The sequence below is a fragment of the Penicillium riverlandense genome, assembly GCF_028828495.1.
Source record: "Penicillium riverlandense strain IBT 135883 chromosome Unknown utg000001l_segment0_segment0, whole genome shotgun sequence".
Lineage (NCBI taxonomy): Eukaryota > Fungi > Ascomycota > Eurotiomycetes > Eurotiales > Aspergillaceae > Penicillium > Penicillium riverlandense.
In genome coordinates, this window is record NW_026643194.1 from 3,812,070 (window position 1) to 3,829,936 (window position 17,867).

General features: G+C 54.4%; 8 protein-coding genes across 8 annotated transcripts; 4 read left to right on the top strand and 4 right to left on the bottom strand.

The window, feature by feature from the left end:
• Positions 1-632: 632 nt before the first annotated feature.
• N7474_001543 (uncharacterized protein) lies at positions 633-1,661 on the top strand (the record flags this gene model as incomplete). Its single annotated transcript, XM_057192958.1, has 4 exons — positions 633-700; positions 759-776; positions 828-1,048; positions 1,111-1,661. The coding sequence occupies 4 exons, from the start codon at positions 633-635 to the stop codon at positions 1,659-1,661; spliced, it is 858 nt and encodes a 285-aa protein (XP_057057911.1).
• An 818-nt stretch (positions 1,662-2,479) lies between these two features.
• On the top strand, positions 2,480-3,783 carry N7474_001544 (putative mitochondrial carrier protein; the record flags this gene model as incomplete). The annotated part of the gene is made up of 2 exons (XM_057192959.1): positions 2,480-2,665; positions 2,728-3,783. The coding sequence occupies 2 exons, from the start codon at positions 2,480-2,482 to the stop codon at positions 3,781-3,783; spliced, it is 1,242 nt and encodes a 413-aa protein (XP_057057912.1).
• A 368-nt stretch (positions 3,784-4,151) lies between these two features.
• Positions 4,152-5,322, top strand: N7474_001545 (uncharacterized protein; the record flags this gene model as incomplete). Its single annotated transcript, XM_057192960.1, has 3 exons — positions 4,152-4,228; positions 4,322-4,546; positions 4,599-5,322. The coding sequence occupies 3 exons, from the start codon at positions 4,152-4,154 to the stop codon at positions 5,320-5,322; spliced, it is 1,026 nt and encodes a 341-aa protein (XP_057057913.1).
• A 469-nt stretch (positions 5,323-5,791) lies between these two features.
• N7474_001546 (uncharacterized protein) lies at positions 5,792-6,675 on the bottom strand (the record flags this gene model as incomplete). Its single annotated transcript, XM_057192961.1, has 3 exons — positions 5,792-5,851; positions 5,932-6,170; positions 6,276-6,675. 3 exons carry the CDS (start codon positions 6,673-6,675, stop codon positions 5,792-5,794), a joined length of 699 nt encoding a protein of 232 aa, XP_057057914.1.
• Positions 6,676-7,303: 628 nt separating this feature from the next.
• On the bottom strand, positions 7,304-8,330 carry N7474_001547 (thiamine diphosphokinase; the record flags this gene model as incomplete). The annotated part of the gene is made up of 3 exons (XM_057192962.1): positions 7,304-8,005; positions 8,087-8,166; positions 8,216-8,330. 3 exons carry the CDS (start codon positions 8,328-8,330, stop codon positions 7,304-7,306), a joined length of 897 nt encoding a protein of 298 aa, XP_057057915.1.
• Positions 8,331-8,566: 236 nt separating this feature from the next.
• Positions 8,567-9,580, top strand: N7474_001548 (coiled-coil-helix-coiled-coil-helix domain-containing protein; the record flags this gene model as incomplete). Its single annotated transcript, XM_057192963.1, has 3 exons — positions 8,567-8,765; positions 8,903-9,227; positions 9,289-9,580. The coding sequence occupies 3 exons, from the start codon at positions 8,567-8,569 to the stop codon at positions 9,578-9,580; spliced, it is 816 nt and encodes a 271-aa protein (XP_057057916.1).
• Positions 9,581-10,764: 1,184 nt separating this feature from the next.
• Positions 10,765-15,169, bottom strand: N7474_001549 (regulator of nonsense transcripts 2; the record flags this gene model as incomplete). Its single annotated transcript, XM_057192964.1, has 5 exons — positions 10,765-10,865; positions 10,936-11,092; positions 11,145-14,362; positions 14,457-14,641; positions 14,877-15,169. The coding sequence occupies 5 exons, from the start codon at positions 15,167-15,169 to the stop codon at positions 10,765-10,767; spliced, it is 3,954 nt and encodes a 1,317-aa protein (XP_057057917.1).
• Positions 15,170-15,852: 683 nt separating this feature from the next.
• fhdA (putative transcription factor Tos4) lies at positions 15,853-17,457 on the bottom strand (the record flags this gene model as incomplete). Its single annotated transcript, XM_057192965.1, has 3 exons — positions 15,853-15,879; positions 15,935-16,083; positions 16,137-17,457. 3 exons carry the CDS (start codon positions 17,455-17,457, stop codon positions 15,853-15,855), a joined length of 1,497 nt encoding a protein of 498 aa, XP_057057918.1.
• Between the last annotated feature and the right edge of the window lie 410 nt (positions 17,458-17,867).

A 17,867-nucleotide genomic window follows, 5' to 3' on the forward strand; every position in this document is an offset into this window, starting at 1 on the left:
GAAGGGACTATGTGATTTATAACATGGTTTAGTTAAGGTTGTTTGTTCCCCTGCTTTTTATCTCCTCTTGAGAATAGGTCCGACCTGCATGAATATACATTCAGCAGATGAGTAGGTTAACTATATACTCCAGCACAAAGTTAATCAGTCATACCTTTGCCAGTCTTCTAGTCTGGACTAGAACCTTTGTAGTGCTTGTATATCGTAGATCATAGTTTAGACTGACAGATCAAATATTGACTCGGAATATATACTTTGGTGGACACGGCACACTAGCATCCTCTCGCACGCGATAAGACCCGGTGATGTGTCCAGTTGACGTGTTCACAAGCAGCGATAACCATAATCATAATCATTCTCTAGCCTCGGTAGCCCATTATAAGGAGCGAAATGACATTCCCGTATGGTATAATAGCTAAGAATAATTAATCATTGTATAGTAAGTCAGCGACGTCATGGGCAGGCGGTGTTCGTTCATAGTCCCGTCCACACAACGAACCAAACAGTTTGTCCCCCCCGCCCGCACCTTCCCAGCCTCCCCGAAGTCCTCTCTTCCTTGATCTCGCTGCTTTTACCTCATCACTCTTTCCCACATCGCTTCGCACGATTTACCTCCTACCAACCCACCCCCCATGGCTCCTCCTCCTCCTGCCACCCTGCCTCTGGCTGAGCGACTCAAGGCCCTGGCCCAGACGCTGCAGTACGTGATCCACACCGCTGGAAGCTCCCCCCAGTACTGACGCAAAGCTCCCTCATAGGTTCGCATGGTTTGTTGGGTAAGGTCAACCGTCGTCGATCAACTCAAGACCTTCTTGCTGACCTTGCAGACACCTGACCCTGCTCGTTTCCGTCCTCCGCTACACCCTGTCCTTTATCTTCTTCAACTACTACTCATCCTCGGCCCGCATCGCATATCGCCTGGCTTTCATCTCAGCCGCCGTGACCTATGGAATTGTGGTGTACAAGGGCCACTTCGCCCGCGGTGTCCAGGGCAATATCCCTTCAGTCCTGATGAAGCTCGTCTCCGACGAGAATGTGCAGTATCTATGTAAGTTCCCCTCGGTGCCAGGTGGCCTCCGGCGACCAGCGGCTGATGTGATAATTCTGTAGGCATGGCCCTTGTCTGGCTGTACTCGCGCCAGATCATCCTGGCTCTCCTGCCCTTCAGCGTGTACTCGGTCTTCCACGTCGCGACCTACAGCCGCATGTACCTGATCCCGACCCTGCAGCCGCCGCCGGCCGACGCAAAGCCCACCTCCCCGAATTCCAAGTCCACTGCCAAGCAGTCGCCCCTCGCCGAGACCATTGGCCGCTTCATCAAGCAGTACTATGACGCTAGCATGGGTGTTGTTGCAACGCTCGAGATCCTCCTTCTGGGCCGCCTGTTGCTCTCCGCCATCACCTTCTCCAAGGGCAGCTGGGTGCTGCTGATCGTCTACCTGGGTTTCTTCCGCGCGCGCTACGCCCAGAGCACCTTCGTCCAGCAGGCCGTTCGCCAGATCACTGCCCGCGCCGACGCCTCCCTCTCCCACCAGAGCACTCCGCCTCAGGTGCGTGGCGGCTGGGAGACCTTCAAGGGAATCGTGCGCCAGGCCTACGAAGCTACCGATATTAGCCGCTATATGGGCCCCCCTACCGCCGCCAACAAGAAGCCTCAGTAAAGGCGAGATGGGATTATGCTGGCAGGTATGTCTCCTGACGTGAGCCTTTCTGAGGACTCATGATGGCATGACCTCAGCTTGTGCAGTGCGGTGATATCCATGACAATGTCGGTGTAACCTGGATGGATGGCCATGATCTCGGGTTTTGGTCCTGTCTTGGACTTCCCGCGTGTTTCCATGGGTGGATGGAGAGAGACAGAGAGTGTGTGGTGGTACGACCAAGGAGGATGTGAAGCGTATCCCCATGATTGTAGAAAATCGGCGGATGTGGAGGACACCACGCCATTGATGATGCTATACGCGATGCCATGTTCACTATTCCTAGAGTTCTGCGGTGCATTGTTTTCCTGTATCTTCTGCTGTGTTTAGTTTCGGATGGTTTCGTTTCGCATGTCTCTTTCAATAAGTCCGAATCAAATTGTCCTTGTCTAATCTGTTGGTGCGGTAAAAGTTCAGGTTTAGTTCTGGTCTCTCTATAGCTGAACGCATTCACCCTTGCCCTAATCCCGAGATTGATGCTTGAAGATGCCTGATTGGTGCCTAGCCCCAACGTCATTTATGCCTCAGGCACTAATCGGTCTTGGCCGCTGAGAGAAAAACAGCAGAATTTTGGCCCAAGTCAGCCACTCGTGCGAATAGCTCCTCCATCTTTCTTTCACTCTTTTTGTTGCGGGTGGTGGATATTATTTGCGCATACTAGCATTCTTTTTGAATTTTTTTTTGGAGTCTCCCTCCCCCCTACGCAACCCCCAGTTTCGTGGCCTGGTCCCCCGACCGGCATCGTTCGGGGTTGCGGTCTTTTGGTCATCTTTCTTGCCATGAGCCTGACCCAGCGAGTGTTCGGCCTGTTCTCGACAACAGCGACCTCGGACTCGAAGACCACACCTACAGAGACGTCGGTGGCAGCACCTACCAGTGGGTGTCACCATGAAATCCCGCACAGCGCGAAGGATGGTGTGTTGTCGGTGACAGAGGAGGAGGAGCCTCGGCCACCGTACCTACATGTATGATTGATTGCCCTGGATATCTTCTTCTTCACTTCAGATTCTAACTACGGTGTCCGTAGGCCATGCTGGCGGGCGGAACCGGAGGAACATGCGGTGACATGTTGATGCATTCGCTCGATACAGTCAAGACTCGACAACAAGGCGACCCAAACTTTCCCCCGAGATACGCCTCGATGACCTCTTCATATGCGACCATCTATCGGCAAGAAGGATTGATGCGTGGCTTGTATAGCGGTGTGACACCGGCGTTGTTGGGCTCGTTCCCGGGGACCGTGATCTTCTTCGGCGTGTATGAGCTCACCAAGCGACAAATGCTGGATTCGGGGATTAATGCCAACGTTGCATACTTGTCCGGAGGTTTCTTCGCGGATTTGGCCGCCTCGATCGTTTACGTGCCGTCCGAAGTCCTCAAAACCCGGCTGCAGTTGCAGGGCCGGTACAACAACCCGTTCTTCCACTCTGGATACAACTACCGCAATATGGGGGATGCGTTCCGAACCATTGTCCGCCAGGAAGGCGTCTCGGCGCTCTTTCATGGCTACAAGGCGACCATCTTCCGGGACCTGCCGTTCTCGGCGCTGCAGTTCGCGTTCTACGAGCAGGAGCAGGCTCTAGCTAAGCGGTGGGTTGGCCAGCGGGATATTGGGCTGCACCTGGAGATCCTAACTGCCGCGACTGCTGGCGGTATGGCCGGCGTGATTACCTGCCCGTTAGATGTTGTCAAGACGCGCATCCAGACCCAACAAAACCTGCCCGAGTCATCCGGGCACAGCTCGCATTCCTCCAAACCTGGCGAACACGCGCCCAAGGACAGCCCTCGGCCGCATGCGCCGGCACCGTCACAATCACACACTTCGCGGGCGCACTCGCGTCCCATCTCGACATCATCACCCTCTACGTCAGTCGCACCACCAGGCACGCCGCGCTTGGACACATCGTCGGTGTTCACGGGCCTCAAGATGATCTACCGCACCGAGGGGCTTGCGGGCTGGTTCCGCGGCGTGGGCCCCCGCGGCGTGTGGACCAGCATCCAGAGCGGCACGATGCTGGTGATGTACCAGTATCTGCTCAAGCAGCTCGAGGCCTACCAGGCATTGGAAGCGGCACCTCTGTGATTTTCTTATGTTATGCATGCATTGGGGTGGCATGGCGTTGGGGTGTTTTGATTTCCTCTGTGTATACCGTGTACCCTACTCTCTCATAGACAGCCATAGACTTTGGCCCTTGGCCGTGTACAATATTTATCAACTACTCTGATTACCATCCTATGTAATTTATTTTATTGTTCTCCAGTACATTATGGACGAATCATATTGCAGAACCCAAGGGGCGCAAACGCGCTAACAGTGAAATGGTTTGTTTTGGCGATCTGCAATGTAAACAACTCGACTTAGTTTTATCGATCGCAACTTCCCCCCTCCTCCTCCTCCTTACTCTTTCATCTCCCCACCCCCAGATCGTGAACTGGCTCATCCAAGACAAAATGTCGGGTCTTCCTTACCTCAACAAGCTGCGCAAGCCAGAACTGGTCGAATTCGCCGAGAAGACCGATCTGCGCGAGTATGTTTCCCTCACCGTGGTCTTTCTCTTTGTCCCTGCGCCCATCCGTGTCCTGGCGCACGTTCCCAGAGGCTGATTTGTGTCTACTCCTAGTTATCTCGACTACACTAAGAACGAGCTGGCCGTCGCGTTGGATAAGCATCTGCGCGACAACAAGTCCATCTTCTCTGGTGACAAGAAGCTCGCCGACTACTACAAGCGTCTGGCCGCGCCGGCGCGTGGAAGTTCGCCCGTGAAGCGCGAGTCTGCCGAGACCCCTGTGACAGAGAAGAAGAAGCCTGGCCGGAAACCGACCAAGCAAAAGGAGGAGGAAGCTGCGTATGTCTTTGATCTCATTAACGCGTTGCTATACGCTCATCGTCGCGTCAAGAACTGACCCGGCGCGTCGCAGCGAAGCCGAAACTCCCGCCAGAACCCCCGCGCGCTCTTCAGCGCGTGCTGTGCGGTCCGCGCTGCATGTCGAGTCTGCGCTGCCTCCGTCTCCCGCCGTCGTGTCCCAGGCCATTGACCGGCAGACGGCAAAGGTGCGCGAAGGCATCGAACAGGCATGGACCTCATCAGGTGTCCTGGAGCGATCCAACGCGCTGCGCGCCTGCCTGAGCAGCCTCAAGGCCGTTGAGACCATTGTTCTGGCCCTGGAGGGCGGCAGCGTGCTCAAGGAGCTGATCCCATGGCGTTATCTCACCACCACGCCGGAAGTGTCAGCCGCGCATATCCCATCGCTCCCAATCAAGGTCCCTGACCTGTTTGTGCTCGTCAGCGGCGCCTTTTGGGCTCCATTTATCCTGTGGGCCTTGACCGGCTTGGTCTTGCCCCTTGTCGCTGCATACTTCTTCAACCTCAGCGGAGGCACCTCGGCGCGTCGCACTCGCGCTGCCTCGTCGCGCGCTAGCTTCGACCCGCTGACCTTCAACATTGCCAAGGCACTCCTGGTCTACATTGTCTATGCGGGCAACTTTAATTTCTGGGATGTCTTCAGCTACTACACCGTCCAGAAGGTCAACGTCTCCGTCCCTGGTGAATGGTCTGGCATGCTTACTGGCACGGCCATCGGTGTGATCGGTGCCCTGTACGAGGCCATCCTGCGACACTAGAGGATTTGCGTCTGCTTCTGCCTGTACAGATACTCTAGCTGGACCCAGATGATATGAGGCGATAGTTGCTGTTCCTTACGTTGTTGTTTCAAACTCCCTGTTCTTCCCCTTTCCATTCCTCCCCTATCGTGCGTGCTACTTTGGTCGCTTTTGGATGATATCCTCTGTTTCTTCTTGTGGGTTATGGGTTTGAGTACGTATTGATGCCATACGTGATGTCGGGTTTTTTGGTCTTTTCTTCTACTTCTTGGTCTCTCGCTTCAGCCAGAGGAGGCGCCTGGGTTGGATTCTTGTTCTGGTTATTACCTATTGCTGCTTGTGTGATGTTGTTTCTGTTTTCTGCCTTTTTTTGTCTTGTCTAATGATTTTGTCGGGAGGAAAGTGAATATGAGGAGTGTATTGGAATGAGTGTGAGAGAGAAAGAGGAGGAGCAGTAGTATAGTAAACGTGAAAGTTTTCATTCCTCGTTTTATTTTCTGATGCCATTTCTTGATAGAGCAAAGTATTCGTTACTGACAAACAGCAGCAACTAGTTTTGACGGTCATAGCAACTAGATAACATCGCCAGTTTCATCCGACAAGGCTCAATAGTCGTCTCCATCTAGATACCGTCTGCGTCTTCGGTTCTGGGACTGACTTGGTGGCGGGAGGATCCAGATCTTTAGGGCTGTAAGTAGGAGGCATTTCGTCGTTCCGGGTGGAAGCGGATTTGGGAGCACGCTTGGGCTTCGAGAAATAAGCATCCGCCATCCTGAGAAGAAAGGCGGGATTTCTGCTTTTGAGCGCCTCCTCAAGCCGCACGGCCATATTCTGCTTTTCATTCGGCGTGAAATCAAATCCTCGATGAACTGAACAACACCCACAATTCACTGAACAATGCCCAATGCTTCTTTTTCTTTCTTCATTGGACACGCGCTGCTCGCAGCAGCCGCAGCTCCGAGCGCAACACCCACCTCTCGCAGCACAGTCTTCAACTAGTTCCTGTCGGAGATACCATCTTGGATCCTTTCTCATTGACTCATAGATCTGGCGCAAGTCCTCGGGAATGAGGGCTTCCTTTAGGTAGAGGGTCCGCTCCTGGATATAAAATCTCCTCAGCAAGATCTTTAGCTCCTTGTCCCATTCACTGAGCTGTTTCTTCTGATCTTCGGTATTTGCCGCATTGGCTAGTTCCTGGATTCTTGCTTCCAAGGTTTCTTGCCGCTGAGAAATTTGTCGAAGCCCGTTCTCGGCCACTATAATGCCAGTAAATACGCTGGAGGGGCTTTTGGAAGACCCATATGATAGTTGGTCGCCATAGTTCCTGTGGGCCCTATCTGTATGAGCTTTAAAATGGCCTTTTGCTCGAGGCATCTTGCGGTTATTGGGAGTAATACCCGGGAAGGCGTTGGCGATGGTCTTGACAGATGGCTCCGTCACGGTAAATCTCTGTCAATATTCTGGAAAAGAATACCGAATACTTAAAGACAGAAAGAAAACACAGGCTGAGGGATCTTTATAAAGTTGAGATATGACCGTTTTATGACATCTTCTAGCCATAGACCACTACTTAAAACAGACTAACTCCTACCAAGATGGCCCCAGTTTGGTCAAACCCCTTCAGGATGGCCCGGGTGATAAAACTCAAGTCGAACCACGGAATAGGCCCTGAAGAACCTACTAGGTAATATATCCTACCCAGATGATGGTCGGTTTTTGCGAGACAGAGGCTTCGCTCTTCACAGATATGATTCGTTGCAAAGGCAGTCAATCGATGATTGGGGTGCCATGCCCGTAGAAAATTCGTGGAGGTTTTCATTCCTCGGTTCTAGTTATGTCCTCAGACGTCGATGGCAGCCAACTTCGAGTTCTAAGAACGGCGGAATTTCCCTAACCTCCAGACCTATCTTCCGCTAAAGCTGTATTATGACGAGCTAGATCGACCGCAAAAAGAAGGAGTTCATTCCTCGTTCTATTATTTTGACTTCATTTTGACTTCATTTCATGACGTCCTCTTTAACCTTGCTGCCAACTCCATTGTGAATAACACCGGCACCGAGGTCGAGACTTCTACTTTTTCTGCGCGGATGTGGTTGCTTGTCGATATTTGCCCCCCGATCTCGGTGTGCCAGTCTGCTACATCCCATTCGAAGCCCTGGGTTGTGATCGAGGCTGGTGCGGAGAGGGGAATGATGCCAATGTTTTCTTCAAAAAAGAACTTCTTCTCTTCTTCTCCTGCCTGTGCTGTTGAGGATGCACGTGGAATATCTGGCCGTCGTGTCCCAGGGGTGTAGATAACATTCTTCCCTCTCTGCAGAATAAAGGTAATACTTTCTTCAGAGACAAGATAGAGATCCCCGCCTACGGCAGTCTGGTCAGGTTGTGTCGTCTGGTGCAGCTGCCACTGCGTCTGCGTCATCAAGTACAGATGGTGGATCTGCGAGAACGCCTGGTCGACGCGGCCGCCTAGCCCGCCGAGAATTAGGATCTCGAGCGTGGTCTCTCCGGTGAAAGAGGAGGCTGCCTTTTCTTGTCGTGGAGATGCGAGGATCTCTGCGGCATGTGAATTGATGTACTTTAGACATTTGGTGAAGTCCGTGGAATATTGGTCTGGGTCTTCTAGAACCGGAACACCGCGCTGAGAGTAGTACTCTCGTACTGCTGGGCGGATGGAGTCGAGGTCGCCGACTATTGCATTTGGGAGCTGTTTGAATAGTCAATAGTCATTTTCCATATCAATTGAGACTTCATGCTCAAGAAGAAGACAGTGGGATCTGTGCCCTACATTCGCAGCTTCGTCCTCCCTGCCTCGCAACATATCATACAGTCTATTGGCACCGCCATCCGCACAGATTATGTAGGACGCTGAAGAGATCATCAGCAAAGCGTAGAATGGGAGATCATTCCAACCCACCGTGCTGGCTGAGAGCAGCAAACGCCCTGTCATTGATCGGCTGGTTGAGCACCAGCAGCGCATACGGCGAGGGACTGCCCTTGCGCTCAAAAAAGCGGCTTGGATGCCACTCCATGATTTCGGACAGTAAGATATTATATTGTCGTGAGGGAGGATACCTGTTTAGGTTAAGGTAGTTAGTTAAGAACTAGGATGTTCGGCCCGGCGCTGCAACGTGACTGGCCAGCCTCAGGCCGAAATCCACTTCTTCTCTTCCGCCTCGACTTTCGCCCTGACACTCGCTCGCCCTGCTCCCGGCACTTCCCTCTCCCCTCCCCCTCCCTCACTTCCGCCAATTTGAAGACAGACATAATGTTCCGTCCCGCCGCCAGAGCGCTCGTTCGCCGCGCGCCTGCTGTCGCAGGTCGTGGTGCGGCTGGCTCGCGATTGATAAGCACAGGCCCGGCGCCGAAGTCGAGGTCTTGGAAGAGCACGGCTGTGCGGTTGGGTTTGGCGGCTGGCGCGGTCTATTACTACAACACGAGCAGTGTGTTTGCTCAGGAGCCGACGTGTAAGTTGACGCGGTTTTTCTTTGCCCTGATGTCCGAAAGTGGCTGCGGCGAATGCGACCAGTCCCGGATGAGTCCATTGGCAATGCATTGGCAGTCCAACACATGGTACAGCATGCTGATTCAATAATCTACATAGTCTCCCTCCGCCCAAGTCCCCAAAATGACTCTGAAAATGAACACTCCACCCAAACCCTCGACTCCATCACCCCCAAGATCCGGGAAGAACGGCAGCAGCAGCAGCGGGCCGCCGCATTCGAAGGAGGCGTGAACCCACAAGAGCTGGAGGAAGAAGCCGGCCAGGAAGCCGCATTCAACCCGGAGACCGGCGAAATCAACTGGGATTGCCCGTGCCTGGGCGGGATGGCCCACGGCCCGTGCGGAGAGGAGTTCAAGGCTGCGTTTAGCTGCTTTGTGTACTCGCAGGAGGAGCCAAAGGGGATTGAGTGCATTGAGAAGTTCAAGTACGGTTCTCCCATGAGTGTTTACTGGTGATTAGCTGACCTTTTTTTTTCCTTCCCATAGGGGCATGCAAGATTGCTTCCGTCAACACCCTGACGTCTACGGCGCCGAACTGGAAGACGATGAGGAGATTGAGGGTGCTGCCCCGGCTCCCTCTCCCGATACCGCTGCCCCCGCTGTTGAAGGAGAAGCCACAGCCGACTCCGAGGAGAAGCGTGCTCGCGCCAAGGAGGTCCACACTCAAATGAAGACCGAGGCCGCTGAGAAGGGCGAGCAAACTGATAGCGAACTCCTACCCAAGGCCGTGCACGACACCGAGGAGAAGAACGAGGCAGTCCTGAAGACGGAGAAATAAACGCTGCTCATCGCCATGCCTTGATTACATCTTTTCCTTTGTTATGACGCCGTGAGATCGAGATTGAGACACGCCGAGGCTTGTCTATTTGGATATGAGAAGGAAGAAGACTCGCTGCAAAAGCAAAAGCGAGTCATGGATTGGGAAATCCGGGTGTGTGTGTGTATGATATAGAACCCCTCTTCTCGCCATCTCTCTTCTCTTTTATTTCTGTTGAACCCGGCCCCTCATGTCCTGCCCAGCATATCCCTCTTCTGCGCGCCTGTGTTTCTCTTTCCTTTTGTTCTGCCTCTCTTGATGTGTAACTTAGTGTATTGGTATGCTCTGTCTGATGTGGATGGATAGCAAAAGAGGGGGAATAGAATAGACCTGTTGCATTCTCTATTAACATTGCCCTTGAACTGCGTCAGGAAATGATAAGAGTGACAACTACAAGAAAGATGCCTCAGCAAAAGTATTAGTTGCTATGTTGTTATCTCTTCCCTCCAGTTCACACAGCTTCTCCTTCTTTAATTGCTTAACTGCTGCACTGCACCCACTCGCCCGTCGAGTCCATTCTACTCAAGTAAAATCACCATGATACTTCTTCTATCATGCCATGCATCAACCAATCACCCCCTCCCCTCTTCTTCTCTGGGACTCTGACTCCGCGCAGGGACAATTGAGAGGGAAGGGAATCATACCATATCATATCATATCACCTCATCGGGTCCAATCTGGGCCTATGATCAACGATGCCAGAAGGATGAGATGGGATGGGATGGATCCGATATCTTGTGTTGAAAAATAGATAGAGCGGACAACCCACCCCAACCAACACCGTGCAACCAGAAAGAAAACCTGCACCTCACGGGGTTGTTATGTTTCTCAGAGGATGTGGCAATCGGATTTTAAGGTGGGTCGAGTCTCTTCGCTCTCCTTTCGTGCTCATCTCACACACAGTGAATCATCAACACACGAACAGGAAGGAAATTGAGACACGCCACTCCCATCCCGGTGGATGAACCGAGAATATTGCACACATGCCATCAAGCCAGAAACTGCCCAGATTAGACACAACCCGTAATGTTGTCTCTGAGCAGCAAGCACAGCGCGACCCAGTTCGCCGACGCCCACCCGAGCTTGCTGGGTAACTTGTGCATGTCGGTACAATCCGTACAAACCATTCAAACCCACCAGCCACACTACCAATTAACATCACTAAGCTGGAGTTTCCTGGAGCGGAACGCGGCGCGATTGGCGCTGGACTTATCCATTCTCTGCGGGGCGCGCTTTTCAGGTAGTGCTGTTTCCATTTCGAATTAGTATTTACTCCCGAAAAGAATTGGCCATTGAGGCAGGGGAAAAGGAAATACCTGGATAAGATTCGCCCTCGCCTGGCTCTGGTTCGGTCGAGGCCTCGTAGTTCAGGACTAGGCTCTTGATGCGCTGCTGTTCCTCGCGGTCTGCTTGCTGTTGGCTGCGCATGGCGACGGCGAAGCTGGAGTCCGAGGGCAGGTCGATGGTTCGTGTCTATACAATTATTAATGGGGGTCTAAGCGTACGGGAAAGAAGTAATACTGACCTGCTGTTTGTTCCCCTTCTTGGTCATCAACGAAAACGCCATTGTCTTGGGAGGTGCAGGTGCTGCAGGTGCTGCAGCGGGTTCTGCAGCGGGCTCTGGAACCGGGGCCTCATTTACAGGAGCAGGGCCAGGAGCAGGGCCAGGACCAGATTCCGAGGATGCAGTCTCACGCGTGAGGCGTTTCATGGGGAGCGGGATATCGAAAACAGCTTTCCGCTCGAAGCGGCGCGAATCCATGCTCTCGGCCATCATCTTCTCGAATTCACGATCAAAATCCGCCTCGGCTTCAGGGTCGCGCTCCTCTTCCTGTCGCGTGACAACGATCTGCTCATCTTCTGACTCGTCGTCGCTCTCGCCGTTTGCGTCGGCATTGGCACCAGATGCCTCTCCCTCTCCCTCCTCGCTAGACTCTTGCTCCTGCTCATCATCGATCTCGGGCATGGCAAAGTCCTCCAGCCCATCATCGGACGAACTGCTTTCTGCCTCTTCATCCTCCAGCTCCGGGTCGACGGGCCTCTCGGAGTCCTGCAGCTTGTAGTTCTGCGAAACGGCCTCGCTGAAAACGCGCGTCGCTTCTTCCGGTTCGGTGGCTAGTTTCCACTGCGGACGAATGGCGGAGTAGGTATCCTGGACCAGGAAGTCGACATCCATGGGTAACGGGTCTTTCGTGAAGATGTAGTACTGGAAGAAGCACAGGAAAAAATCCAGCTTCTTTTTCGGGGAGCCCCGATCGAAGCAGTGACCACACGTGTCGAGGAGAGTACAGGCGAGACGGAGACGGAAGAAATCGTCTGGCATGTCCAAGACATTAATCTTGCCCGGGACGGGGGTGCCGCCTTCGTGACCAAATGTGATGATACGGTATAGGGTGTCAAAGATGACTGGCGAGTCAATCATCTTGTAGTTGTACAATTCGCCCAGGTACTTCACCTCCGCGATGCGCTTCTGGTTGAACTTAAAATCATTCTGCTCGAGGCCCAGAGTAATCTGCTCCAGGATGTTGTCCACGACACCGATCACGAAATCCTGGTGATACCGGTACAGAGCGCTGACCAGAATAGCCAGGAGATGAATGCTGCCGTATTTCACCTTGACGGGCTTGCTGAAGACCCGCTCAAGAATATCGACCACCTCCTGCTCCTCCCAGTGGAGTTTCCGAATTGTTTTGAGAATCTTAGTGTAGTTGCGCTTGTTCATATCCAGGTAGATCAGGCGTCTGATATACTGCTCCATGGGCGTGCGTTCCTTCTGCTGGATAGCCGGACGAGGAGGCGGGTCGACGTAGTAGATGGCATTTTCAATGACCATGCGCTCCTGCTGCCCCAAGTGCTGCACGGTCTTCTTCCGGCTGAGCGTCTCCAGAAACGAAGCCATCCGTGGCGAGGTCTCCGGGTTGCGCAGCAAGTAGCGGCCGCAGTTCTCCAGAAGATTGCCGATAATTTCAATATTCATGCGCGAGAAATCATCCAGCGAAACCTTGAAACAATGGAAGATGATGTGTTCGGGCACGACGCCGAATTTAGTCAGTTCGGCCAGATAGCGCACATTGCTCATGCGCACCTGCCCCAGAAACTCCTTGGACTTGCGCCGCTGGAGGCTGCGGAACTCTTCGTCGAGATACGTCGTGATCCCCTGCGGGATGTCCGGCAGGTACTGGCCGAGAGTGGCCACCAGGCGAGAGTACAGGGGCAAGAGGTCAGAGCGGCCTTTGGGGATATCTGAAACGGCCTTGACCAGGCGATTGCGGGAGGCCTTGGAATTGACGAAGCAGAAGTCAAGCGCCAGTTGATCGACCTGGTCTTTGGTATGCAGGTCAGGAAGCTTGGCCAAAAGGGCATCGACTTGCGCTCCGACAGTCTTGCTGGCGATCGCAGTCGACTGGTCATCCTCCCCGGCGGCCTTTTCGTCTGCAGCTTCTGTGGATTCGGAGGCAGTCTCCCCATCAGCCTTCTTCTTGCCGGTCTCTTCGGACTCGGTCTTCTTTTTCTTGCCATCCTCCAGCAAGACGGCCGGAACTTTGCCCTTTAGGTCCATCAGATTCTCGTAGAACCGTCTCTCTTCCTCGTCTTCCCAAATCCCTGCCCCTTCGCCTTGTCCGCGCAGGTAGTCCGTGGTCTTGACCAAGCCAATTCCACCACTCGAGGCAGCATCTGTGGGCTCCTTCTCCACCAGATCGGGCATCTCAGCCCCCAGCGCCTCACACAGCACCTGGGTGTTGGCCACAAGCTTCTCCAGGGATTTGGTCTGCTTCTCAAAGTTCGCCTGACGATCCTCAAAGATCTCGCCGCTCTTGACATACGCCTCGGCATTTCGACGGCTCTGGTTTGCCAGCGCGCGCTGGTCCCGCACAACGTGGGCCTTGACATCCTCCAGATAGCGGTTCAAAATGTTCCGAAATCGCTGCTGAGTCTTTTCCGGTGTAAGCGGCGCATCGGCCTCGGTGGTGGCGATCCCCTCTCCGTCCGCATTCGCCGCATCCGCGCCAGTCGTGGTAGCACCATCCGCTTCAACAGTCTTCCGGCTATCCTCCGCCAGCTTCGACCCGAGGATATCCCAGCTAAAGCTCTTGACAAACAACACGGCAAGTGGCAAATTCGAATGGTCCCGATCATGACCCAGCAGCTCCTTCAGAACCTCCAGCGGAAACGGCTCGGCCGGTTTCTCCTGATCCTTCGCCGCCGCGGCAGCAGAGGGCGGCTTCGACTTCAGCGGTGTCTCGGACGGTTTCCCTCCCATGCCATCCTTCCCCTTGGCACCCAGATCCTCAGGCCGTTCGACATCATCCAAGGTCCTCAGCACACCCACCAGCCACAGCTCCGTCACAATGCGCAGCAGAACCCGATGTCTCGACAACCGGTCCTTCTCCTCTCGTTCGCGCAGCTCCTGGCTCAGCGCCTTGAGTTGCGATTTCTCCGGCGTGCTCAGTCCCCGCCCTAGCAGCCACGCCACCTGGCGAGTGAATTCCGCGGGCCCAAAGCGCTGGTGCAGGGCACTGACGACCTCGACTCCCGCGGCGATTTCGCCGGGTGACTTGAGCTTGCATAGGCCTTCGTAGCACGCGGAGATGATCTCGGAGAGGTACTTGTGCAGGGAGAGGGTGCGGATATCGGCGAGGAAGGTCGACAGGGCGGGCGCGCTGATTCCCGTGCGGAGGCGCTTGATGAAAGCGGTGTTTTTCTTCAGGGCTGAGTCGAGGGATTTGTTCGTAGCGAAGACGTCTACAACGGTGTGAGTTAGCATTGTCCATCCATCAGTGCTATAGTCAGTCCGGAGAGGAGGGAGGGGCAAGGGTAGCGTGGGGGTTGGCTGTACCAGTCTCGCCGTCCCAGGCCCTCTCATTCCCGTCGCGAAGCTCCCCTAGCAAAGCAAGCGTCAGTTTCTGTTCCTTGTGTCCGTGGGAGTGTGTCTCATACTCTTCCGCGTGCGATCCATCGCGGCGGTGTCGTGTGGAGTGGGGGGAAGTCTTCAATCGTGGGGGGTGAGTCCTTTCTGAACAACTGAAAGGAAATCGCATGAGTGGGATTGACGCCACATTGGGAAGATTGTAGTGTGGTAAGTAACAATGCGACCGAACACCAGAACAGGTGTAGAGGGCGAGGTCCAAGAAGAAGAGGAAGGCGGAAGGAAAGAGAGAGAGAGAGAGAGGAAAGGCGATGAGACAATCGCGAACTTTTATTTGACGAAGCTAGATCCACTTCTTCCTTCACTACTATCACTATCTTAGTTAACTACCTATTTGCACGCTCCGTAAACCCCGTCTGTTCCCCCGGCTGCTGCCCCTGCACCAAGTGGTCCTGCTGCTCATGCTTGTAGTCCTCAATACTCCAGCTCCGTCGACGGTCAATACGTGGTTTCCAGGATTGGTCTTGTTCCTGGTCTTTTTCGCTCTGCTTCTGCCCGATCTCGGATGGGTGATGGGTGATGGGAGCAGAGTGCTTGCGAGTTGCAGCCGAAAGGATGGTCTGCTCAGTCGGATGATTGGAGTCTCGGGAGGGACTTGGGCGCCCCTTCTTGAGAGAGGTCATCTTGAAGACGAAGTGAGATGATAGCTTGGATTTTGGGGATAGATGGATGGAGAGAAAGTCAGGAATCAGTCAATGCTTTAGTACCGTCACTCCCTGCATCGCCACTGCAATGTAGTTATGTAGGTAGTTCGTGAGAAGTGCCCAGGCTTTGCAGCATAGAAAAGGAAGTGGGTTGGGGGAGAGTGACGTGAGGTGGCGAAACAGATCTACCAAGTACCCTCGAGGCTAGATGAACGGGGATAGTGCCACCGTGCAACACCAAATCAAATCAACAGAATAATGCATTGACACTACGGACACATTTTCAAGGGTCCCGACACCCTAGGGCGCTAACGGACAGGTCATGACGGCATTCACCATCGACAGCGGACAATTGGACGGACGGGAAGGGAGAAGTCAGTGATCGGAGGATGAGAAGCAGACCACTCTCGAGGACAGGGTGTAACCAGCAAGAAACACAAAAACAGGATGAAATAGAGGCAAAACAACATCAACGATAGAAACACTGCTTAAACGGGTACCACACGCCTCATCGTACACTCCAGGGAAACAAAGCAAAAAAGAAAAGCAAAAACAGGGTATGTCACACGCCACGCTATGCGGGTAGCCCTACCGTCGAAGGGAGGGCGACCAAGAAGAACGAACTATGTACGGAGGAAGGTGGGAAGTCTGACTGGAGAAACCTATTTGGGCTTGCGCCAGAAGTATTGCTGTGAAACGGGTTAGCCCTGACGGTTCATGGAGTCCAACAATAGCGTCACGAACCTTGTGCTGCTTCCGGCAATTTCGAAGCCCAGGCTTCCTCAAGTCATTAACCACCGCCTCACGTCGCATCTCGTCTTCGTCAAAGTCCGGGATGTAGTAGTACTCGCTCTCGAGGGCCTTGCCCGCGGCATCTTTGCCTTCTCGGGCGACTTTGCCAACACATTTGGTCGATTCGAGGATGGCGCGGATCTCCAGGCGGGACGGGCCCGTGGTGGATTTCTCATCGGACTTCCAGAAGGCCGGGGGAGGTTGTTCAGGATGGTGGAGAAGGGGGTCGAGGAGAGCCGGGAGAAGGCGAGCTGGTTGGCAGCGTGGTTGCGCACGCGCTCAAAGTGCTCGTCGAGCGGCTGCTGGAGCTTGACTGCGGGCTCCTCGGAGACATGGTGCTCTGGTGCGTTGGAGGGCTGGCGGGGGGAGCGGCTGGGCTGCAGGGGCTGCGTGGGTAGCAGGCTCCGGGGAGAACGGGCAGACCGGATAGGAGAGTCGTCGGTGTGGAACGAGGCCATGCGCGGCAGGAGGTTCTCGCCGAAGGGACCGAAGGAGTGCACGATGGGATCGTTCTCCTCGTCATTATCGGAGGACTCCTCGGCCTTGCCCAGATCGCTTAGCGAACCTCCCTGCGAGCTCTGGAGAAGAGCACTGGCGCGGCCGACGCCATGGCCGACAGTATGAGAGCGCTTGACGGGTGAAGCCTCGTCTTCATATACGACCACCGCATTACGCGAACGGGTAGGTGTAAACAAGGGCGACGACGGCGGGATGAGAGCCTGTTGCACCGCCGGTGATGGCGAGATGGGAGACACCAGGCGCTGACGCTCGACCACGGGGCTCTCCTGCAGTGCATCTCGGCGAGACGGAGCTCGCTGCCTCGGGGTAGTTTCCTCCCATGTTTGCTCCGAGTCCGTGGACGGACAATCCTTGCGGTCTTCGTTACGCGGCCATTGCACCAACACACGCGCCTCATGCACATCGATCATGATATCTGCGTCCTTAATGTCCGACGTGAACGTTTTCCCCTTGGCCAGGTCATACGTCTTGCCCTGGCAGTGGAGCTTAATCCCATTCCAACCCATGCACATAATCTCCACCCTATCGCGGTCGAAGGGGTTCGGTGCCGGCTTGTAGGTAGCCTTGACGTGAACGCGGGAAATCATGCGGCTCGCCGCAAGCTGGTGGTGGCATGAGGCACTTGAACGACCCATGAGGACGGGCTCACCACTGTCGGGGAGCATGATAGTCGGTACGGCCGACAAGGGAGCGCGTTCCAATGCTCCGGAGAAGGTCCGCCGCTCTGAAGGGCGAGACGCGGCAATCCCTGGTGGAGAGGACGAGAGAATGTGCGTCGAAGAGGTTGGCACCGGGGTGGGATACGTGGACACCTGAGGTTCGCGTGCTACACGCTTTTGGGGCCGTGGCAGAGACGGGGACGAGCTCAATGGCTCAAAGGCTGGGAGGAGGGACGCTGGACGCTTCATGCCGGCGGCGGGAGCAGCTACAGTGCTCCTCGACGGAGAGGACTCCATGACAGGGTGAGTCCACACGAGCTCCCACTGACGAGAAACGGCTTGGGGGGAGACTCGCGTCTCGCCGTGTGTATCCTAACAAGAAAGGCAAAACACGAGGGAAGAGGAAGAGGAAGAGAGAGGGAGAGAGGGAGTCAACCCAAAAGGAAAAAGTGTGTTGAGGGGAAAGGAAAGGTCGAGGAAGAAGTCGAGGGGAGAGTATTGAAGAAAAAGGCAGAGGGTGGAATGAATGTGCTGGGGCGGGAGCGTGGGCAATGCACGAAGACGCGTTATAGGCGCCGGCGAGAATCTCCACTCTGCCAGTCGCGCTTGGAGTTTTTCACACAATGTATGTAGTACTGGGACCAAATTGAAGTCGGAAAAACACCGGGTGTGTTTTTCGCGTTCAATGGTTTGTATCTTTTTATTTT